General features: G+C 38.3%; 1 protein-coding gene across 1 annotated transcript in view; it reads right to left on the bottom strand.

Annotated features, from left to right (window-relative positions):
* Window positions 1-19,456, bottom strand: part of LOC103188162 (phospholipid-transporting ATPase ABCA1) — a 248,220-nt gene that overhangs the window by 143,566 nt on the left and 85,198 nt on the right. The window contains exons 13-19 of the mRNA XM_007908032.2: window positions 18,920-19,142; window positions 10,291-10,512; window positions 8,373-8,577; window positions 8,029-8,139; window positions 7,462-7,639; window positions 4,999-5,130; window positions 1,048-1,187 (exon numbers count right to left, since the gene is read on the bottom strand). Of these exons, the coding sequence (XP_007906223.1) occupies window positions 1,048-1,187; window positions 4,999-5,130; window positions 7,462-7,639; window positions 8,029-8,139; window positions 8,373-8,577; window positions 10,291-10,512; window positions 18,920-19,142 (1,211 nt within the window). The remainder of the gene's footprint in view (window positions 1-1,047; window positions 1,188-4,998; window positions 5,131-7,461; window positions 7,640-8,028; window positions 8,140-8,372; window positions 8,578-10,290; window positions 10,513-18,919; window positions 19,143-19,456) is intronic.

Genomic DNA, 19,456 nt, shown 5'->3' with positions numbered 1-19,456 from the left:
TAATATAAAAGGTGTATGCATTCATAGAATTTGCTTTGCTTCCAGTCTAGAGAATCTATCTCAATCTACTTTTCATCCATCCAACATCTTTTTTTGGAGGGGGGAATAAGATCTGTATCTATTCTGAGTAATTGCTTTTTAATCAATGACCCAAACTACACAAGCTTTACATGTATATACTACCCCTATGAAATCAGGAACCAAAATAATAGAAGTTAAAAATGGAGATTATACAACTTAGATCTTCCCTAATTCTCATTTCGCTGCACTTATATTTTACTCTGTCCTTAATTTTAAAAAATGTGCAGCAGACGGCTTAGAATAATGGTATTTATTGTAGAATTACCACCACAGAAAAATGTACTGCCCCCAGGATTTCTGCATTTTTTTCCATTGCTTTCAGGCAGCACACATTGGTCTGACTTTATCAAACTTTACATAGTATGGGGTCCCTATACTATGCAAAATTGCTACCCATATTTAATCTTCATAACAACCACCCTTCATCAGAATAGCTAATGGATGTTTCCTTCAAATAAAGTTTTTTGAAAAACAACAAAATTACATTTGTATAGTGCCTTTCACATCAGGAGGATGTCCCAAGGCACTGGACAATCAGTATTTTGGACCCGAGCTGGGTTCGGATTAGGGAGGGTGGAGTGCAGGGTGGGGAAGCAGGGTGATCGAATGCATGGTTGAAGAGGAGAGTCTGAGATGGGTCTTGAAGGAGTCAAGGGAGGGGGCGAGGCAGCGGGACTGCAGGATGGGGTTCAAGAGAGTGCAGGCGGAGTGGCAGAAGGCCCGCCCACTATTGATGGGGCAGGCAGGGGAACGTGAAGGCCGGAGCCCCCTGAGCGGAGGGGGTGGGCAGAATGGTTGCAGAAGTAGGGGGGAGAGAGGCCATGGAGGGCTTTGAAGGTAAGAACCAGGATCTTGAACCCTGAGTGATGGGAAGCCAGTAGATTTGGGCGAGGATGAGGGTGATAGCGTCATGGAGCCTGTTGCGGGATATTGTGACATACTGTGTTACAAAATCTATTTTCTTACCTGAGAGATTTTTCACCAAGTCTTTACGCTTATTTGGCAACCCAACATCATTGATCATTCGATCTATTTCCTCTTCTACCTCCTTTGAGCTGCATTCCTTCAAGCATGCATAAAAGTAAATGTGCTCTTCAACAGTTAGCCTGTTTATGGAATAAAAAGTGTTATCTATTTTATTAAAATGGCCAAAGTCATAGATTATCCTGCTGTCATTTTTTGTTCTACTATTCTCTATCAGGCAAGCTACCAACCACATTGCCAATTTTTATAATTAATCAGTGATCGAAAACTCTTTAAGAACATGTTACTAAAAGCTTACAGGTCTTTTCTCTGGAAACAAGGCATTTAAGAAGGGACCTGACAGAAGTTTACAATTGATGAAAGTTCAATAAAGTGGACATAAAAAGGCTGTTTCCACTTGTTGGCGAACCTATAAAAAGGAGGCATAACAACAAGATATGGTATAATAAGATAGTCACTAGTAATTAGGAGGAACATATTAGGAGGAATGTGAAATTCACTGCCACAAGCTATGCTTGAAGCAAAAAATATCAATGTATTTAAGATGAAACTCAAGGCAACATGATTTTTGGGGGGCGAAACACAGTAGCCAATTGGGCACAGCAGTGTCCCATGGATTTTAAGGAATTATTACCCCGGAAAAGTGATTTGCCAATCGACTAATTACCAGGTTAATAAAAATAATAATCTTCCTTGCATTTGATATAGTGCCTTATCACATCTTCGAGACATCTCAAAGCGCTTCAGAGAATATACTGTAAAGTGTGGGAACACTCAGCAGGTCAGGCAGCATCTATGGAGAAAGGAAAGTGAGTCAACGTTCTCCGTTCTGACAAAGGGTCGTGGACCTGAAACATTGACTCACTTTCCTTTCTCCATAGATGCTGCCTGACCTGCTAAGTGTTCCCAGTGACTTCTGTTTTTGTTTTCAGATTTCCAGCATCTGCAGTATTTTGCGATTTGTTTTGTACCATAAAGTGTAGTGACTGTATATTTTGTGGTCGAAATGTGGCAGCCAATTGCACACAGCAGTGTTCCACAAACAGTTGTGGATTGAGTGACCAAATTATTATTCTTTTTTTTAAAAAAAATTAAAAAGGGATTATGACCAATTTGGGCGAGTCCTCAATTTGAGTATTGTGCCCAATTCTGGGCAACACAGTTTAGGAAGGACATCAAGGCCTTGGGGAGATTGCAGAGGAAATTTACCAGAATGGTACAAGGGACGAGGGACTTTCGTTATGTGAAGAGGCTAGATAAGTTGTAATTATTCTACTTTGAGTAGAGAAAATTACGGGGAGATTTAATACAGCTATTCAAAATTATGAGGGATTTTGATAGAGTAGATAGGAAGAAACTGTTTCAATAGGCAGGAGAGTCGGTAACCAGGGGACACAGATTCAAAATAATTAGCAAAAGAACTAGACAAGGAGAATCTTTTTTTTACACAGAGAAGTGTTACGGTCTGAAATGCACTGCATAAAAGGGTGGTGTAAACAGATTCAATAGCAACTTTTAAAAGGGGATGGGAGAGAAACAATTTGCAAGAATATGGCAAAAGCACGGGGGAGTGGGATTTATTGGGCACCTCTTCCAAAGAGCCGGTGCAGGCATGATGGGCCTTCTGTGCTGTATTATTGTACGATTCTATTCTAGAAGTGATTTTGCATCAAGCTACAGAGTATCTGATGAAAATCAAGCAGTCTGTTATTCATCTGGTAAAGTTAACCATAAAAGTCTTCAAATCTAATTTCATTTCCTCAGATTGATAAGTCAGCATTTTGGTGATGAATTTGGCTATAAAAGACCAGCTTTAATGTTTAATGTTTAAACTGGACCACTTATTATTTTCAGTGGACAGGAACCAATGTGAGTAATATTAATTTTAGAGATTCTTATTTAACTGAGCAATCTAAGGAACTGACCTCCAAAAAAACAGAATATGAGATCAAACAGTTTACAGTTTCAATGGGGGTTGGCGTTTAAACAGACTGTGTTTCCTCACATAACAACTAAAGGTGGGATGACTTTGTGTGAAATGCTCTGATACACTCTGCACAATAAGATGCTATATCAAATATAAACATGACCATTTGTGCTTGATTTTTATAATAACAATAATAATAATCCTTGCATTTGATATTGTGCCTTATCACGTGGAGTCCTGTAGCTCAGTGGTTAGAGCACTCGCTTTGCAAGCAAGAGACCTGAGTTCAATTCCAGGCAGGGCGAAACCTTGGGCAAGTTTCCTTACTCCACACAGAGCCTAATAATAATCCCTCCAATACAAAACAATAATAAATTGGTCATTTTCAATCTACGACTGTTTGTGGGACATTGCTGTGCGCAATTGGCTGCCGCGTTTGCCCACAAATATACAGTCAATTCACTTTACAGTGTGTTCTGTGAAACGCTTTGGGACATCCTCTCGACGTGAAAAGCGCTATATCAAATGCAAGGATTATTATAATTATTATTATTATTATCATGTTGTTGAGGTGTCTCACAGAATATATTGCAAAGTGGATTGACAGTAACTTGTGTGTGATTAAAATAATTAAAATTAAAGCTTAAACTATGTATTCAATGTACTTCTGTGGGAATGTAAAAAGACTAAAATACTTAAAGTACAAACTATGATAAGATTAAAGTTGTTTTTTAAGCAACAATGTAGATAAATTAGAGCAGAACCAGTGTTCTTGTCCTGTCCTGACTGCAAATGTATAATTAAACTTGTGATGACTGAATATTGCTTGTCAATCAACAGCAAGAATTGTTTTGAGACATGAGGTGATCGCAAATAATCATGTATATAAACTGATGGGACAGCCCCATTGGTAGAGGGAGAATACTGACTCTTCTGAGAGACGTGCTATTGTATTGCCTCTCGCTTGTCCTCTCCTTGCTGTAAGTGTTAAATTAACTATATTTCTGAGCTAACTCTGTTTGTGAGTGTTCGTTTAATCTTAGCTATAGCAACTACTTCCTGGGTTCGACACCTCCCCATAGTTTGACTCTCTGTCCCTTACTGTCCCAACATTTTAGATAAGGAAGAAGAAAAATTAAATGCCATTAAAACAATCCTAAGAAGCAGTCTAATGGGGATATCATTAATACTTAGCTCAACAGCAGTTACCTGAACTTCAGCACTGTAGAGTGACAACTCTAATAGTACCATACAAGGAGCTATCAGCAGAACAGTTAAAAAAAGAAAATAATCCTTGCATTTAATATCATACCTTTTATGTCAGGTCACAGGATTTATTTACTGTCTAGCAACAACAAGTTGTAATTATATAGCACCTTCATGTTGGGAGGATGTCCCAACGTGCTAGACAGTCGAGGGTTTGAACCCGAGTTGGGGGTTGGAGTCGGGAAGGCTGGGGCCAAGGAGAGTGGGATGGGGTTGGGAGATGACTGAAAGCAATGTCAAAGAGAAAAGTTGGATCTTGAAGGCGATGAGGGAGGGAGGAGGCAAAGAGTCTTTAGAATGGAGTTCCAGAGAACCCAACTGAAAACCCAACTGTTGATGGTGACGTGGGCAGGGTGGGGTACATGAAGCATGCCAATGTTGGACAATTGGACGGAGTGGGTGTGTTGTTTTAGAATTAGGATTTAGAAAGTTTGCAGAGATAAGGTCAGGCAAGACCTTGAAATTATTTAAAAGTGAGGACAAGATCCTTGAACTCCATCCTCTGGAGAATGGGAAACCAGGTTAGGATAGGGTGATAGGCTCACAGAGCTTAGTGAGGGATAGGACATTGGCTGCAGAGTTCTGTATGGTCTGTAGCTTGTGGAGGGAAGAGGTAAAGTGTAAATGACTGCATTTTGTAGGCAAATGCAGTTGTGTCCCACAAAGGGCCATGAAGTGACTTATCGAAGATGACCCAAATGTTTGAAAATGAATGGATGTAAACACACTGAACAACTTACTGGTCAAAGAGCACATTGTACTGAGGGCAGAATCCTATATCCTTTCGTATGGAATCTATTGCCGTTCTAATGTCACTGCCATAAATGAAAGCAGTTCCAGATGATGGAGGGAACAGTCCTGTTAATATAGACCTGCAAAGACAAATGTCAAAAACAGTTATTTATCTAGAAAGAAATTAAAATAAAATAGTAAGTTATCGTTTATAAAATCTCCCCAAATTAATTGTTTTATTTGCAGTAATTTTTTTATAAAAGGCAATTGTGCATATGAGTTGAATAAACACAACACAAAATCTTGATTACATAGCTGATTGAATTTGGAGATAATTGTAAGAGGATCAAGTTCAAGAAGGGAGTCTGAATTCCATTTATTTTGAACAAGTACAAAAAAGAATGAGTGAAATTTGTATTGTTTTGAAAATAAAACACCATCCCAAAACCAATGTCTGGTATTGTCTTTTATTAGTGTGGTTCTGTGTTTTAACACACAACCAGAAGGAAATATTCTGCTTATTTATGTGTCTTTCACTAGCTCCAAACATGGATATCACAGTTGAGAGTAATAACATCTCATGATTTACAAACAAAATTGGCCACAGAGCTTCAATATCAATGGGGCCCAAAATCCAGAAAAGCATTTGTTCCAATATAATAATAATCCTTGCATTCGATATAGCGCCTTATTATGTATTCGAGCGCTTCACAGACAATGCTCTCACACATCTTGTGCTGAGTTTTTCGGTTCACCAAGCAACTGTAAGGATTTTTTGTCAGATGTCTAATGACCAACTTGTGGCTCTCTTCTTATGGGGAGGTGAAACGGGTCTTGTTGGGGATGAGCTGGCTCCATGTGATTTGGTTGACAATGGAATGTCAGAACCAAGTCTATCCACTGTGGTGATCTTGATCTTCTCTGGATCTTGGTACTCCAAAGCATCAACCTGGCTCATAGCTGGATTTATAATAAATAATCCTTGGATGTGATATAGCGCCATATCATGTCTTTGGAACGTCTCAAAGCGCTTCACAGAATATACTTTAAAGTGAATTTATTGTATATTTTGTGGGCGAAACGCGGCAGCCAATTGCACACAGCAGTGTCCCACAAACAATCAAGGATTGAGTGACCAATTTTTTTAAAAAGGAATTATTAGACTTTGGAGGGGCAAATAAGATACAAGAGCAGGGATTCTACCCACTTGGATCCTGCAATCCCCAATGGGTCATGTGATTGTTGTTTGGCAAGCAGTGGAGAAACTTGTCAGTGTTCGCAATGGCAAACTATGCAGTATTGAACTTCAGCTCTTGCCAACAACCTGCACCTAATAAGTGAGCAGGGTATATACTACCAGAGAGAGATTCAAATGCTATTTTGAATGTTGATGCTAACAGCAGCTATGCATTTCTACCGTTATGAAGTACTCCAAAGGCAAACATATTACAATGAGAAATATTTAAACTCTGAGCAATTAGGAAGAACTTCTAGTTATTTTAGGTATTGTGTAGTTTATTTTAATCTGAATTATGGAGGAGAGAGCAAAAGTGGTGAAAAACTGCCATCAAACATTTAATTGCAGCTTTCACATTAGTTGTGTCTATTCAATACACTATTTAAATTTTAAAAATATTGATTCCAGTCTATGGTCAAGTGTCAGGATCAGAAGATTTAAAAATCTAAAAAAGTGGAATCGCTTTACATTTATATAGTAGTACCTTTCATGTTGAGAGGACATAAAGTTCAAGATCCTTGTCCTCACATATAAAACCATCCAGGGTCCTGCTCCTCCCTCCCTCTGCGACCTATTAAAACTTCATCAACCTATCTGCTCCCTCTGCTCTGCAGGCACTAGCCTGCTCAATGTCCCAGTAGATCTATTCCCCCACTCTGCCTGCTCCACTATCGGCAGTAGGGCCTTCAGCCTTTCTGCCCCCACCCTCTGGAACTCCATCCTGGAGTCCCTCTTCCTCGCCTCTTCCCTTGCCTCCTTCAAGGCCTATCTCAAGATTTCATTTTTGGCTGTCCCTTTGTTCATCTTTCCTCCACCACCCCATTTGCCCTCCACCCCTCTCTGATCCCAATTCACAGCTCAGATGCAAACTCCTCATTCCAGCCCTTTTGAACGTCCTTCCGATGTGAAAGGCACTATATAAATGCAGTCTGTTGTTGAATATTAAGATGTCACTTTAGGTCAGTTTGACAATTTAAAAACTGGTAGAATATCAATACTCAATATGTATCAGAGGATCTTGCAGTCAATGTCAAGACTGCAACAATTTCAAATCAAAATGTGTACTATAATTGAACTTCAACTTGTTCCTTTCTCTGTTACATTAAATTTTAAGTCAATAACACTCAGTCAACTGTCTACTCACACAGATCCATTCTTTGATGGCAACGAAGATTCTTTACAAAGAGTGTTCTGGAATTTACAATAAAAGACTGAAAGAGATTGCAAAGCTTACATTGTGGTCGTTTTTCCAGCTCCATTATGTCCAAGGAAAGATGTAATCTGTCCTTCATAGAAGTTTACACTAAGACCATCCACTGCAATCTTTTTGCCAGTTTTGTATATTTTCACAAGGTTCTGAATAGATATGCCTAATTTCAGGTTGTGTGGTTGTGGCTCAATGAAAACATTATCTGCAATAATATAAATTTACGATTAGGATCAAGTCTCAAATATCAACACTGAACAAAATAATTTACAATTTTCTGTATTGGATCACAAATATATTGCAAAGGCAAAATATTGCAGATGTTGGAAATCTGAAATAGAAACAGAACTTGCTGGGAACACTCAGCAGGTCAGGCAGCATCTATGGAGAGAGGAAAATGAGTTAATGTTTCAGGTCAATAACCTTTTGTGAGAACATCTGACGTAAGGTTATCGACCTGAAATGTTAACTAATTTTCCTCTCTCCATAGATGCTTCCTGACTTGCTGCGTGTTCCCAGCAACTTCCACAAATATATTGAATTCCTAGTTACTTTGAACCACTTTGAATATGGGTTAAATAGCTGAAAATCTACCTTCATCTTGCTTCCCCTGGAAAGTAAGTTCCTCTTTGTTTTGAGACGATGATCCACACCAGTACGATTTTGTAACAAGGAAGTACCAAGGTTTTGGAATACCATATTGACCTGCCAAGTCAAAACATTCATCCACATTGTAACTGTTTACTAGCAAACACTACTGTATGCAAAATTATCTTGTCAACAGTTCGTTAGCTAGGTATCAGAGTCCTGATAATACTCAGCTTAGTCGTTAGAACACTCGCCTCGCAAGCGAGAGCACCTGGGTTCGATTCCCGGCAGTGCAAAATGTTGAGCAAGTTTCCTTACTCCACACATCTGTATTAAACTGTAAATCACACCTGGAAAAACAGCCTCAATGTACAAAACGAGCAACCAGTAAATGAAAGCATCAAGCAACATCATTAACATGGAAACCAGGAAACTGAATCGGTTGCCTTCTTGAGCACTAATATTAATATTGCTCCACTGGATCCCAATTCCTTGCACTTCGTAGAAAGAAAAATTTTCACAGCCGAAACTGAAAGCCACAGTTGACAATAGACTCTGATGAAAAACAAAAATAAGACTTGTTTTACAATTACAGTTTAAGATATCATGTAATATTTCCTACAGCCTATTGTTGATTGATTCTCCTTGACCTTATACATAAGCTTTTACTATATTTAGCTATTCGGTTCATATAATGTTACAGAACTTATTTTGCACCAGTTTTTTGGTTCTATGGTATGCTTTCAGTTTTATTCCTAATTTTACCATTGTGACTCTTATTCTGTACTGATCATTTCCTATTTCCCTCACGTTTCCTTTAATATTTCAAAGACTTCCTTCAGATTCTTTCTAAAGTTCTTCAGTTCAAACCTATTTAATTCAATTTACCCAGCTTCTCATCACAAAACACAGTCACTACGCTTCACAGTACTGTATATCTTGTGAAACGCGTAGGCATGTCCTCTCGATGTGAATGGTGCAATAACAATTGTAAGGATTATTATTATAGCATTTAATGTTCGGTTGATGAATAGATTTTAAAAGAATATGTGTAAGAAACAAGTAATTGGTTAGAAATAAAGTTGAGGCTTGTAAGGATAAGCACAGATAAATTGATTGCTGTATGGAACATCAGAGTGAAGGAGTGAAACTAGTCTGCAATAGATGGGCAGTGCAACACATTTAGAATATGTAGACCAAATTAAGGTCATTGTACAGGTCAGGTTAGTCCCATTCATCTTTTTCTAGGTGGAAAATTGTTGCATTTATGTGTAAAATAAGAAATGTAATAATAATAATTCTTGCATTTGATATAGGCCCTATCAATTCTTCAAGGCGCTTCACAGAATATACTGTAAAGTTAATTAACTATATATTTTGTGGACTAATCGTGACAGCCAATTGCGCACAGCAGTGTCATACTAACATTAGTGGATTGAGATACAAAATGAAAACAGCTTCCAAATTAGGGATGGGCTTTATCGAAAATCCTGCCTCATCTTAAATCTTTAAGCCAAAACACTAGGTAGGATTTCAGGGAACATAGTTTGCTTGGGTCACTGTGAAGCAATCGTATGAATCAATCCCATTGGAAAATTCCACACATCAGATCTCATTGTCCAGTATTGTATTAACTATAACAATACCAGTATTGTAAACTAAATACGGTACTTTCATGAATTATTTCAGCTCTTAGAGAGGTCTGGCTAGGAAGTAAAATTGATATTTAAGTGCCCCATGCATTGATATATATTTTGCTCTGAAGTCTTGAATCAAACGATTCAAAGTAAAAATCAAAATCAAAACCCTCTTTCCTTTAGTGGGATGTAAGTTTACAGTCATCTCATAAGGTGAAAGATGGCAATCCTTGAGAAAAGTTAGCTCAATTTTGTGTGAATAAAGCACTCTGAATGCTCATGTATGATGTGGGTCAGTAGCCAACAATGATAACTCCATCTCAAAGTGAAATCTTACTATCTCTCTGTGAAGAGTGACTTTAAATATAACAAATTACATTCCCATTATCATCTGTATTCAAACTTATACACTTCATCTTAAAAGAACATCAATTACCTCTTCAGTTATTTTCAGTGGGTGGACAGGACACAAATTAAACAATGGATCATTTAAGGATTAACTATCACTAAAAACAGATTTCGAAAACGCGCATTACAACTCATTTATTAATCTTTACGCATCTCCAAAAAGTTATTAGGTAACAGATTTATACATTAAAATAATATGGATATCATTGTAAAATATACTTACAATGGAAATCTTTATTGGAAATGTGAGATAGTCCTGCCAGGCAAAGCAAAGGACATATGGTAGGTACAGCAAAAAATAGAGGATCGCTCCACAGGCTGCAGCTAAGTTGGCTCTTGAGAAGAACGTACTGATGAGAAAGCATTCCATGATGGTTGCCACACAATATATGAATAGAAAGATGAACAGGATCAGTGGATCACTATAGCGGAGGATATTCCCATACTGTAAATAAAAAAATTCAAAGTGAATGGCAAAAATGGTAGGCATCTATAATTCAACTTCAATACAGATGAGCGCTGTGAGGAGGAGACCACATTTCAAATACTTAAAAAAATAATCATACAGCACCCCGTCACCTTAATGATCACACTGTGTACATAGATATTGATCCCAGATTGATTGAGCCCTGAAGAAATATGAACAAGATTTTTTTTAAATGAATGGGAGGAGCTGGTTTTGAACAGTGAGTTGCTGAATGCTACGTATTCAGAACATAAACGTCACCAAAGGGACTTCTATTTCATGATTGACTTAGTATAATGAGGGTCAACTCAACATTTGAACTACCTTAGACAATGTGAATATAGTTGGTGAATAAAACAGATCTGTAGTATTTGTAACCACAACCTTCTGACCCAGAGATGACCTTGCTACCAACTGAGCTAGTCTGATACATATTTATTCTAACCTGACACACATTTAATCACCTTTATTCTATTTATGCAACATTACAGTCCACATAGAATTTGGTAAATTGTTAAATTGCGCCTTAGCTTTGAAACCGTTTTTCTTGTTTTTCTTTAAAAAGGCTGCTGCTCTCTTCAGTATTTTCCTAAAATCCTAGAGGTTTACCACAGTATTTGCCCCATCCGGTATGTTTTAATTATCTAGACATGTTTAGCTGGATACCTGATCTGCACAGTATTGTAGAGGCAGCAGGTGGTAGCAGGGATAAGATCATCTTCTATCATTATTGATCTCTGGATACAGCAGCCGAAAAAAAGAATAAGGGAAATAATAATAATAATAATCCTTGCATTTGATATAGCGCTTTTCACGTCGGGAGGACGTCCCAAAGCGCTTCACAGAACACACTGTAAAGTGAATTGACTGTATATTTGTGGGCGAACGCGGCAGCCAATTGCGCACAGCAATGTCCCACAAACAGTCGTAGATTGAAAATGACCAATTTATTATTGTTTTGGTTTTGGAGGGGAAAGTCATGTAATGAGATAATCCCTTCCCTGTGAATCAGCAATGTGTTCACTATCACTAACACTCAGTGGATAATTAATTGGAAAGGCACTGGTAAGCACACACACATTATTTTCTCCAAGTAATTAATTATTACTGGTATTGGGAACGTCTTCTATTAATACTGACCACAAACTGCACTGTAGGCATAAAACAGTTTATAGATGCTTAACAAAGGTAATAAAATGAATAATAGAAAAAGTGCTCTTTTGATACATGTGCTATAATCTTTGCTGAGAATGTGGCTACTCAAGACACAAATATCTCTTTAGATCAGATCAGTGCTGGTCCTCTATCTACTTCAAACACTCTGAGATGCTACCCTGCATGGAGGGTGCTATACAAGTGCAAGTTATTGTTGTTGGAGGGTCATTTAAATTACAAGGCATTTCTGCCCATGTCAGTTTGCTCACTTTGAAAACAGTGCATTATATTTTGTCAGCTTTGGGATAACTGAGAAGTAACAATAGCGGACAATATTATGCACTGTCGTGTTTACAGTTAGTGACAAGCTCCAGCGTTTCCTAGTTTTAGATTTATAACTGATCAGATAATGTGTTAAATTTTTCTCTTTAACACTCATATCCTACTTTTCCATTTTCTACATTATGTTTAAGTGAAGGTAGATTCACAAATTAGTGCCACGTTTTGTTTTATGGCTTCCCACCTATGGCGTCCCACGCTTAACTGATGCTGAATTATTGGTTAGATAAATAGGAATCATCTTGCATTCTGCTGGGGTCTGGACTGGGATTTCAAGGTTCAACAATATTCAAGGTTTCCAAGATGAGAAAGTAATATTCTAAAAAGTGAATCAACAATAAATGTTATGCAATAAAACTTGTACAAGTCTTATCTTTATGGATCACTTTCAAGCGCTTTGGGACGTCCTCTCGACGTGAAAAGCGCTATATCAAATGCAAGGATTATTATTATTATCACACAATCGTCTAAGTCATGCACCTGAGTCCCATTCAGTTTCCTATTAAAACTACCTATATTTCTTTGCACACGTCGTACTTATCATCTCTTAACTTGTAAAGCAGCAATATCATTGTTGTCTATGTTTGCGTAGTGCTGAGGGCAAAGTAATAAAGGATTGAAGCCTATCTTGGTGAATATAGCTATGCGCAATTGGCTGCCAAGTTTTGCCCACAAAATACACAGTCACTACACTTTACATTATATGCAGCAAAGCGCTTTGAAGCGTCTTGAAGACGTGTTAAGGTGCTATATCAATTACAAGGGTTATTATTGTTAATATATTCAATACTGGCCATCACTCTGCAGATTTCATCAACCAACGTCTTACATTTTATACATCCGTATATCAAGAAAAGGTACAGAGTTGTTGTACATTATTGACCAGCTTTAGGGTTTAGTAAAATATAAATATATCAATTAGCAATGTTCATTAATTTCTTCAAATCAATCCAAAAGTCCCCCTTCCAAAAAGAAATGAACTAGATTTATGATTGATAGAAGTTACAATTGAATGCTGTGTGATTTACTGAGTCATTCTGGAGGCTAATATTGCTTCCCTTGATTAAAAATTGAAACCAGAGGCTTTATACCAGCAACTGCCCACTCAGGGAGTAGATTGCTCACAATAGATTGAGAGATGGCTTCAATATTTCCTCATCAAGTTGGCACCATTATTTTATATAATGAATCTAATCTCATAGTGCACATGTCCTCAGAATCCCTGGAAATAAGACCATCAGAAGCAAGTATTTGATACTTGTCTGTAGGTTTGAATGAGGAAGGGAAGGGCTTAAGAGGATAGAGTGGAACAAGTTTGGAGAAATCCTAGAATCATAGAATCATACAGCACAAAAAGAGCCATTCGGCCCATCGCGTCTGCGCCAGCATCTAAAAGAGCAATCCAACTCAATCCCACTGGCCCGCTTTCTCTCTATAGCCCTGCAATCCTGTCCTCCCCAAATACCCATCGACTTCTCTCTTAAAAGTTGTTATTGAATCGGCTTCCACTACCCTTTCAGGTAATGCATTTCAGATCCCAACAACTTGCTGGGTAAAATTTTTTTTACCCACCTCCCCTCTGTTTCTTTTAACAACTATCTTAAATCGGTGTCCTCGGGTTACTGACCCACATGTCAGTGGAAACAGTTTTTCCTGGTTCAACCTATCAAATCCTCTCATGATCCTGAAAACCTCTATTAAATCCCCTCTTAATCTTCTCTGCTGTAGGGAGAACAATCCTGGTTTCACCAACCTCTCCTCATAACTAAGTTCCTTCATCCCTGGTACCATCCTGGTAAACCTCCTTTGCACCCTCTCCAATGCCCTAACATCTTTCCTAATGGAGTCCTGCAGCTCAGTGGTTAGAGCACTCGCTTTGCAAGCGAGAGACCTGAGTTCAATTCCAGGCAGAGGGCGAAACCTTGGGCAAGTTTCCTTACTCCACACGCCTAATAATAATCCCTCCAAAACCAAAAACAATAATAAATTGGTCATTTTCAATCTACGACTGTTTGTGGGACATTGCTGTGCGCAATTGGCTGCCGCGTTCGCCCACAAATATACAGTCAATTCACTTTACAGTGTGTTCTGTGAAGCGCTTTGGGACGTCCTCCCGACGTGAAAAGCGCTATATCAAATGCAAGGATTATTATTATTATATAATGTGCGGTGCCCAGAACTGAACGCAGTACTCCAACTGAGGCCTAACCAGCATTTTATAAATATTCAACATAACCTCCTGCCTTGTATTCTATGCCCCTATTTATAAAACCTAGTATCCCGTATGCTTTTTTAACAGCTTTATCTACCTGTCCTGCCACCTTCAGAGATTTGCTTATGTGGCCCCCAGGTCTCTCTGTTCCTTCACCCCCTTTAAGATTGTACCATCAGCTTATACTGCCTCTCCTCATTCTTCCTACCAAAATGCAACACTTTGCATTTCTCCACATTAAACCTCATCTGCCACGTTTCTGCCCATTTTACCAATCTGTCTAAGTCCTCTTGGAGTCTGGTGTTATCCTCCTCACCATTAACTACTTTTCCTAGCTTAGTATCATCCGCAAATTTAGAAATTGTGCTCCCTATATCCAAGTCCAGATCATTAATATAGATCAGAAAGAGCAGTGATCCCAATACCGACCCCTGAGGGACACCACTACATACCTCCCTCCAGTCAGGAAAGCAACTGTTTACTACCACTCTCTGCTTTCTGTCTCCTAGCCAGTTCTGGATGTATGTTGCCACAGTCCCTTTAATACCATGGGCTTCTATTTTGTTTATAAGTTTCTTATGTGGCACTATATCAAATGCCTTTTGAAAATCTAGATAAACTATGTCTCGAATTCAAGATCCTCATCCTCACCTACAAGGCCATTTGCGGCCTTGCTCCCTCCTACCTCTCCGACCTACTATCCCCCTACCTACCTGCCCGTACCCTCCGTTCCTCTGCTCCACATCCCCCGCCCCAACCGCCCTACCATCGGTGGCCGGGCCTTCAGCCTCTCAGCCCCGAGGCTCTGGAACTCTATCCCCCAGTGCCTTCGCCTTGCCTCCTCCCTTCAAGGCCGGTCTCAAGACCTTTCTCTTTGACGGTGCCTTCAACTCCCTTATCGACTCTCTACCCCCTCCTCGCTCCTTCCCTTCCCTCCCCTCACCCTGACCATTTCCCCCTTGCTCGGGTCCTGACCCAACTGCCTTGGGACGTCCTCCCGATGTGAAAGGCGCTCAATAAATGGAATCTTGTTGTTGTTGTTGTCTACTGCACTACTTCTCAGTCATTTCATCAAAAAATGATATTGGGTTTGTCAGACACGATCTGCCTTTAACAAATCTGTGTTGACTGTCCTTTATTAAGCCATATGTTTCTAAGTGAGAATTTATATGGTCGCGGATTATAATCTCCAGAAGTCTCCCTACTACTGATGTGAGGCTGATTGGCCTGTAGCTCTCAGGTTTATCCTTCTGCCCCTTTTTGTACAGGGGAGTTACATTTGCAATCTTCCAGTCCTCTGGCACCACTCGTGTCCAAAGAGGATTGAAAGATTGTGGCCCTATTTCCACCCTTGCTTCCCTCAGTAACCTAGGATGCATCCCGTCCAGACCAGGTGATTTATCTATGTTGAGCACCGACAGCCTTTTTAGTACCTCCACTCTGTTGATTTTTATCATATCCAATTTCTGTTCACACGCCTGCAATATTGTGGCATTGGTTGCATCGTCTTCTTTTGTGAAGACAGTTGCAAAGTACTTATTTAGTACATCAGCCATACCCTCTGCCTCCACAAGAAGATTTCCACTTGGGTCCCTAATTCGACCCACCCTACCTTTGACTAACCTTTTACTCTTGATATGCTTATAAAATATCTTAGGGTTCCCTTTTATGTTTCCTGCTAATCTTTTCTTGTATAATCTCTATGCCCTTCTTATTTCCCTTTTCACTTCTCCTCTGTACTTCCTATATTCTATTTGATTATCCTGTGTGTTTTGGACCTGACATTTGCCATAAGTCTCCTTTTTCTGTTTTATTTTAATTCCAATTTCCTTAGTCATTCAGGGAGGTTTGACTATCTTACCTTTCCCCTCTGTGGGAATGTATTTGTTCTGTCCCCAAACTATCTCCTTCATGAAGGCTTCCCATTGTTAATTTGCTGTCTTACCTGTCAATCTCTCTTTCCAATCTATCTTGGCCAGGTCCCTTTTTAGCTCACTGAAATTAGCCCGATTCCAGTTGAGGGTCTTTAGCTTTGATTGATTGTTGTCCTTCTCCATAACTCTTCTAAACTTAATGATATTATGATCACTGTTATCCAGATGCTCTCCTTCTGAAACCTACTCCATTTGCCCCACTTCATTTCCCAGAACTAAATCCAGCACTGCTTCCATCTTCGTTAGGCTGGAAACATGTTGATCCAGAAAGTTCTCCTGCACACATTTCAGGAATTCCTCCCCTTCCTTGCCCTTTACACCGTGTGTTTCCCAGTCTATGTTAGAATAATTGAAATCACCCATTATCACTATTCTATTGGTTTTGCAAATATGAGAAGATCAGAGAGATAAGGAGGTGCTAGGGCAGTGGTGGCATAAAATACAATGACTGTACTGCATTTATCAGCTTGCACTGCTTTAAGGCACAAGAAGTTTCTTTAATGATAGATGAAGACCTAAAACCCATACATATATTGCACACACACAGATGGGTTCATTAGCTCACACTGTTCTACAATCACATGTGAACCAGGGAAACAAAATAACAATCATTAGGACTGCAATTCAAGCAAGCTATGACGATTCATTTTTCCATGGTTATTGCCTTCTTTTTGGCAATGTCACAGAAATCGCATAAATTTTACAAAGGCAAGCATCCCCTGAGTCCTCCTGTCGAATGGAAATGTGATTAAGCCTTGTTTGTAGATACAAATACATGAGACAACGTTCATAAATGTAAACTAATCAGAGAATTGGGTTCACACCATAATTGCATATATGATTCATTACACATCCCCTGTCTCGTGAAATTTCAAAAATTCCACTTGTAATGGGTTTACACAGAGGTACAGATATGTGTTAATATAAATTCAGGTTTTGAAGCGGATGAGTGGTTTGACTTATGAGACTAGATGCAATCATCAGTGGTTGGTTAATACATGGTTTTACCATGAAAATTAGGGTTAATGATGCAATATAATAATATAATAATCCTTGCATTTGATGTAGAGCCTTAACATGCCTCAAAGCGCTTCACAGAAATGTAAAACTGTAATGATTTTAGTTTTTAAAATTGCTATTTAGTGTCAAATTAAGTAACATCATTATTATAATTATTATTAATAATAAATTGTACTCTTAATCTTCATCATACTTTCCACTGCACAATTGAAGTGCATTATATATACTGGGAAACTATAGACGGGTTTTTCTGCATTTAGAATATTTAGGAAGGATATCAGGGCCACTGGGTGCAGAAGAAATTATACCAGGGATGAGTGGTTTGACTTATGAGAATGGGGTAAATGAGCTTACTTTTGCTGGAACAGAGAGGATTGAGAGGAAACCTAATAGGGGTTTCGTAGAGTCATTAAGGATAAATTTCCACTGGTCAGTGTGTCAGTGACTAGAAGGCATTCTCATTTAAACTAATTACCAAAGGAGAGAGGGATCAGGAGTGGTGTTTTTGTTTACGAAGTGGAAAGCTCTGCTAGAAATGGCGCACATATTAGCTGTTGAGAATAATAATAATAAATTAATTAACCATCTAAAAAGGCGTAATTTGAAGCAAAACAGAGAAAAGGCAGGTAAATGAGAGTGCTCTTTTAAAGAACCAAGATAGACATGATAGGCTGAATGGTGTTCTGTGCTGTACATTTCTATGGTTCAAACAATAGTAACTTATTGACTCATTGTTACATACTATAGCTTGGAGGAAACTGAGTCCACTATAATAGTTTTCATCTGTCATGACTAGGCTATGTTAACTCAACACACATCACAGATTAAACCTCGAATCTTCCTGGCATAAAAGACTCTGAACTACACACTGTTTGCGCACCGGCTTGGATAAAGGAACTCTGACTTTTAAAAAGATTGTGCATGATAAATTTGCCCCCAAAATATACATTCAATTCACTTTACAGTATATTCTGTGAAGTGCTTTGAGACATCTCGAAGACGTAATGAGGTGATATATCAAATGCAAGGATTATATTATACATTATTATATCATATTGTCAAGACAGAGTTATGCTATTTTTCAAACAGGTTTGCAGTCCTTTTAATGGCATACTGGTCACAGCAAACATAGCATATTAGCTAATGAATTCACCTTTGCAAACATTTATTGTGAGGGACTTAAATAAAATATCCTATCTTATGATGAAACTAAAAATACATAACATCTGACAGTAAATATTTGCATATATCCAAAAAATGATTCAATGAGGATTTTAGCAAGATGACATTTGTAACTGCTTCTTTTTTTCCCCAGAAGTATCAGAAATTGACTAACAAACTCTGACAGCAAATAGACAAGCAATGAGATTGTGTATTGCAGGTCTGGAATTATACACCAGATGAGCTATTTATATCTGACAAACATTAATCTCAAGTGTGAAACATGTCTGAATTCATGATCTGCTGTTTGCACTTAATGCTTCCTTGAGGAAGAACATGACACAAGCACAATTCATTTAATCAACATTATTCATCATTATGTTTTCTTCCTTCTAAGTCACAAAGAGCATATGGCAAACATTTAAATATTTATAAATGAGTAACAGATTTTACATATTAGTATTTTAATTATTGGATGGTGATTTTCTCATCATGAGAATGATTTTCATACTGATTTTCTTGACCATACGATTTTATTATGATTGAAATTCTTTATTCAACTTACCTTTAGAAGCACAGAGAGGAACGCTGATGATATAGTTAAGATGACTATATTGTCCATGAACCATGCAAACCAGAGCACACCATTTCTCAGACCCATTGTATTCAACATCACCTTCAGACACTTTTCTTTTTCGTATACAATCCCTTTGATGATCATGGCGACCGAAAATATAAAAGCCAGTATCAGGAACATGGGAAGTATGCTCCCAACGTTCTGTGTGAATCTGTTATGAGATGTAACATTGTAAGAAGAATGCATTCAACAACAATAATGTACTGAAATAGCATTTTTCGTGTCAGGAGTACGTCAGTTCAAAGCGCTCTGACTGAGAGCCCAAATTGGAAGCGGAGCTGAGGAGGCCGGAGAAATCAAAAAAAATTAAATCTACAAAAATAATACTTCAATCAGATCAGAAGATTGAATACTTTTAGAATATTGTCATGAAATTAGCACCTATGGTTGTTGAAACAGTCATTCAAACAAAACTCAAATATTACATAGTTTCTACAACTTTACAAACCACAGTATCAAAAGCAA

Source organism: Callorhinchus milii, unplaced genomic scaffold (assembly GCF_018977255.1).
Source record: "Callorhinchus milii isolate IMCB2004 unplaced genomic scaffold, IMCB_Cmil_1.0 Scaffold1, whole genome shotgun sequence".
Lineage (NCBI taxonomy): Eukaryota > Metazoa > Chordata > Chondrichthyes > Chimaeriformes > Callorhinchidae > Callorhinchus > Callorhinchus milii.
The sequence above is the reverse complement of the archived record's forward strand: the minus strand, read 5'-3'. Positions and strand labels throughout refer to the sequence as shown.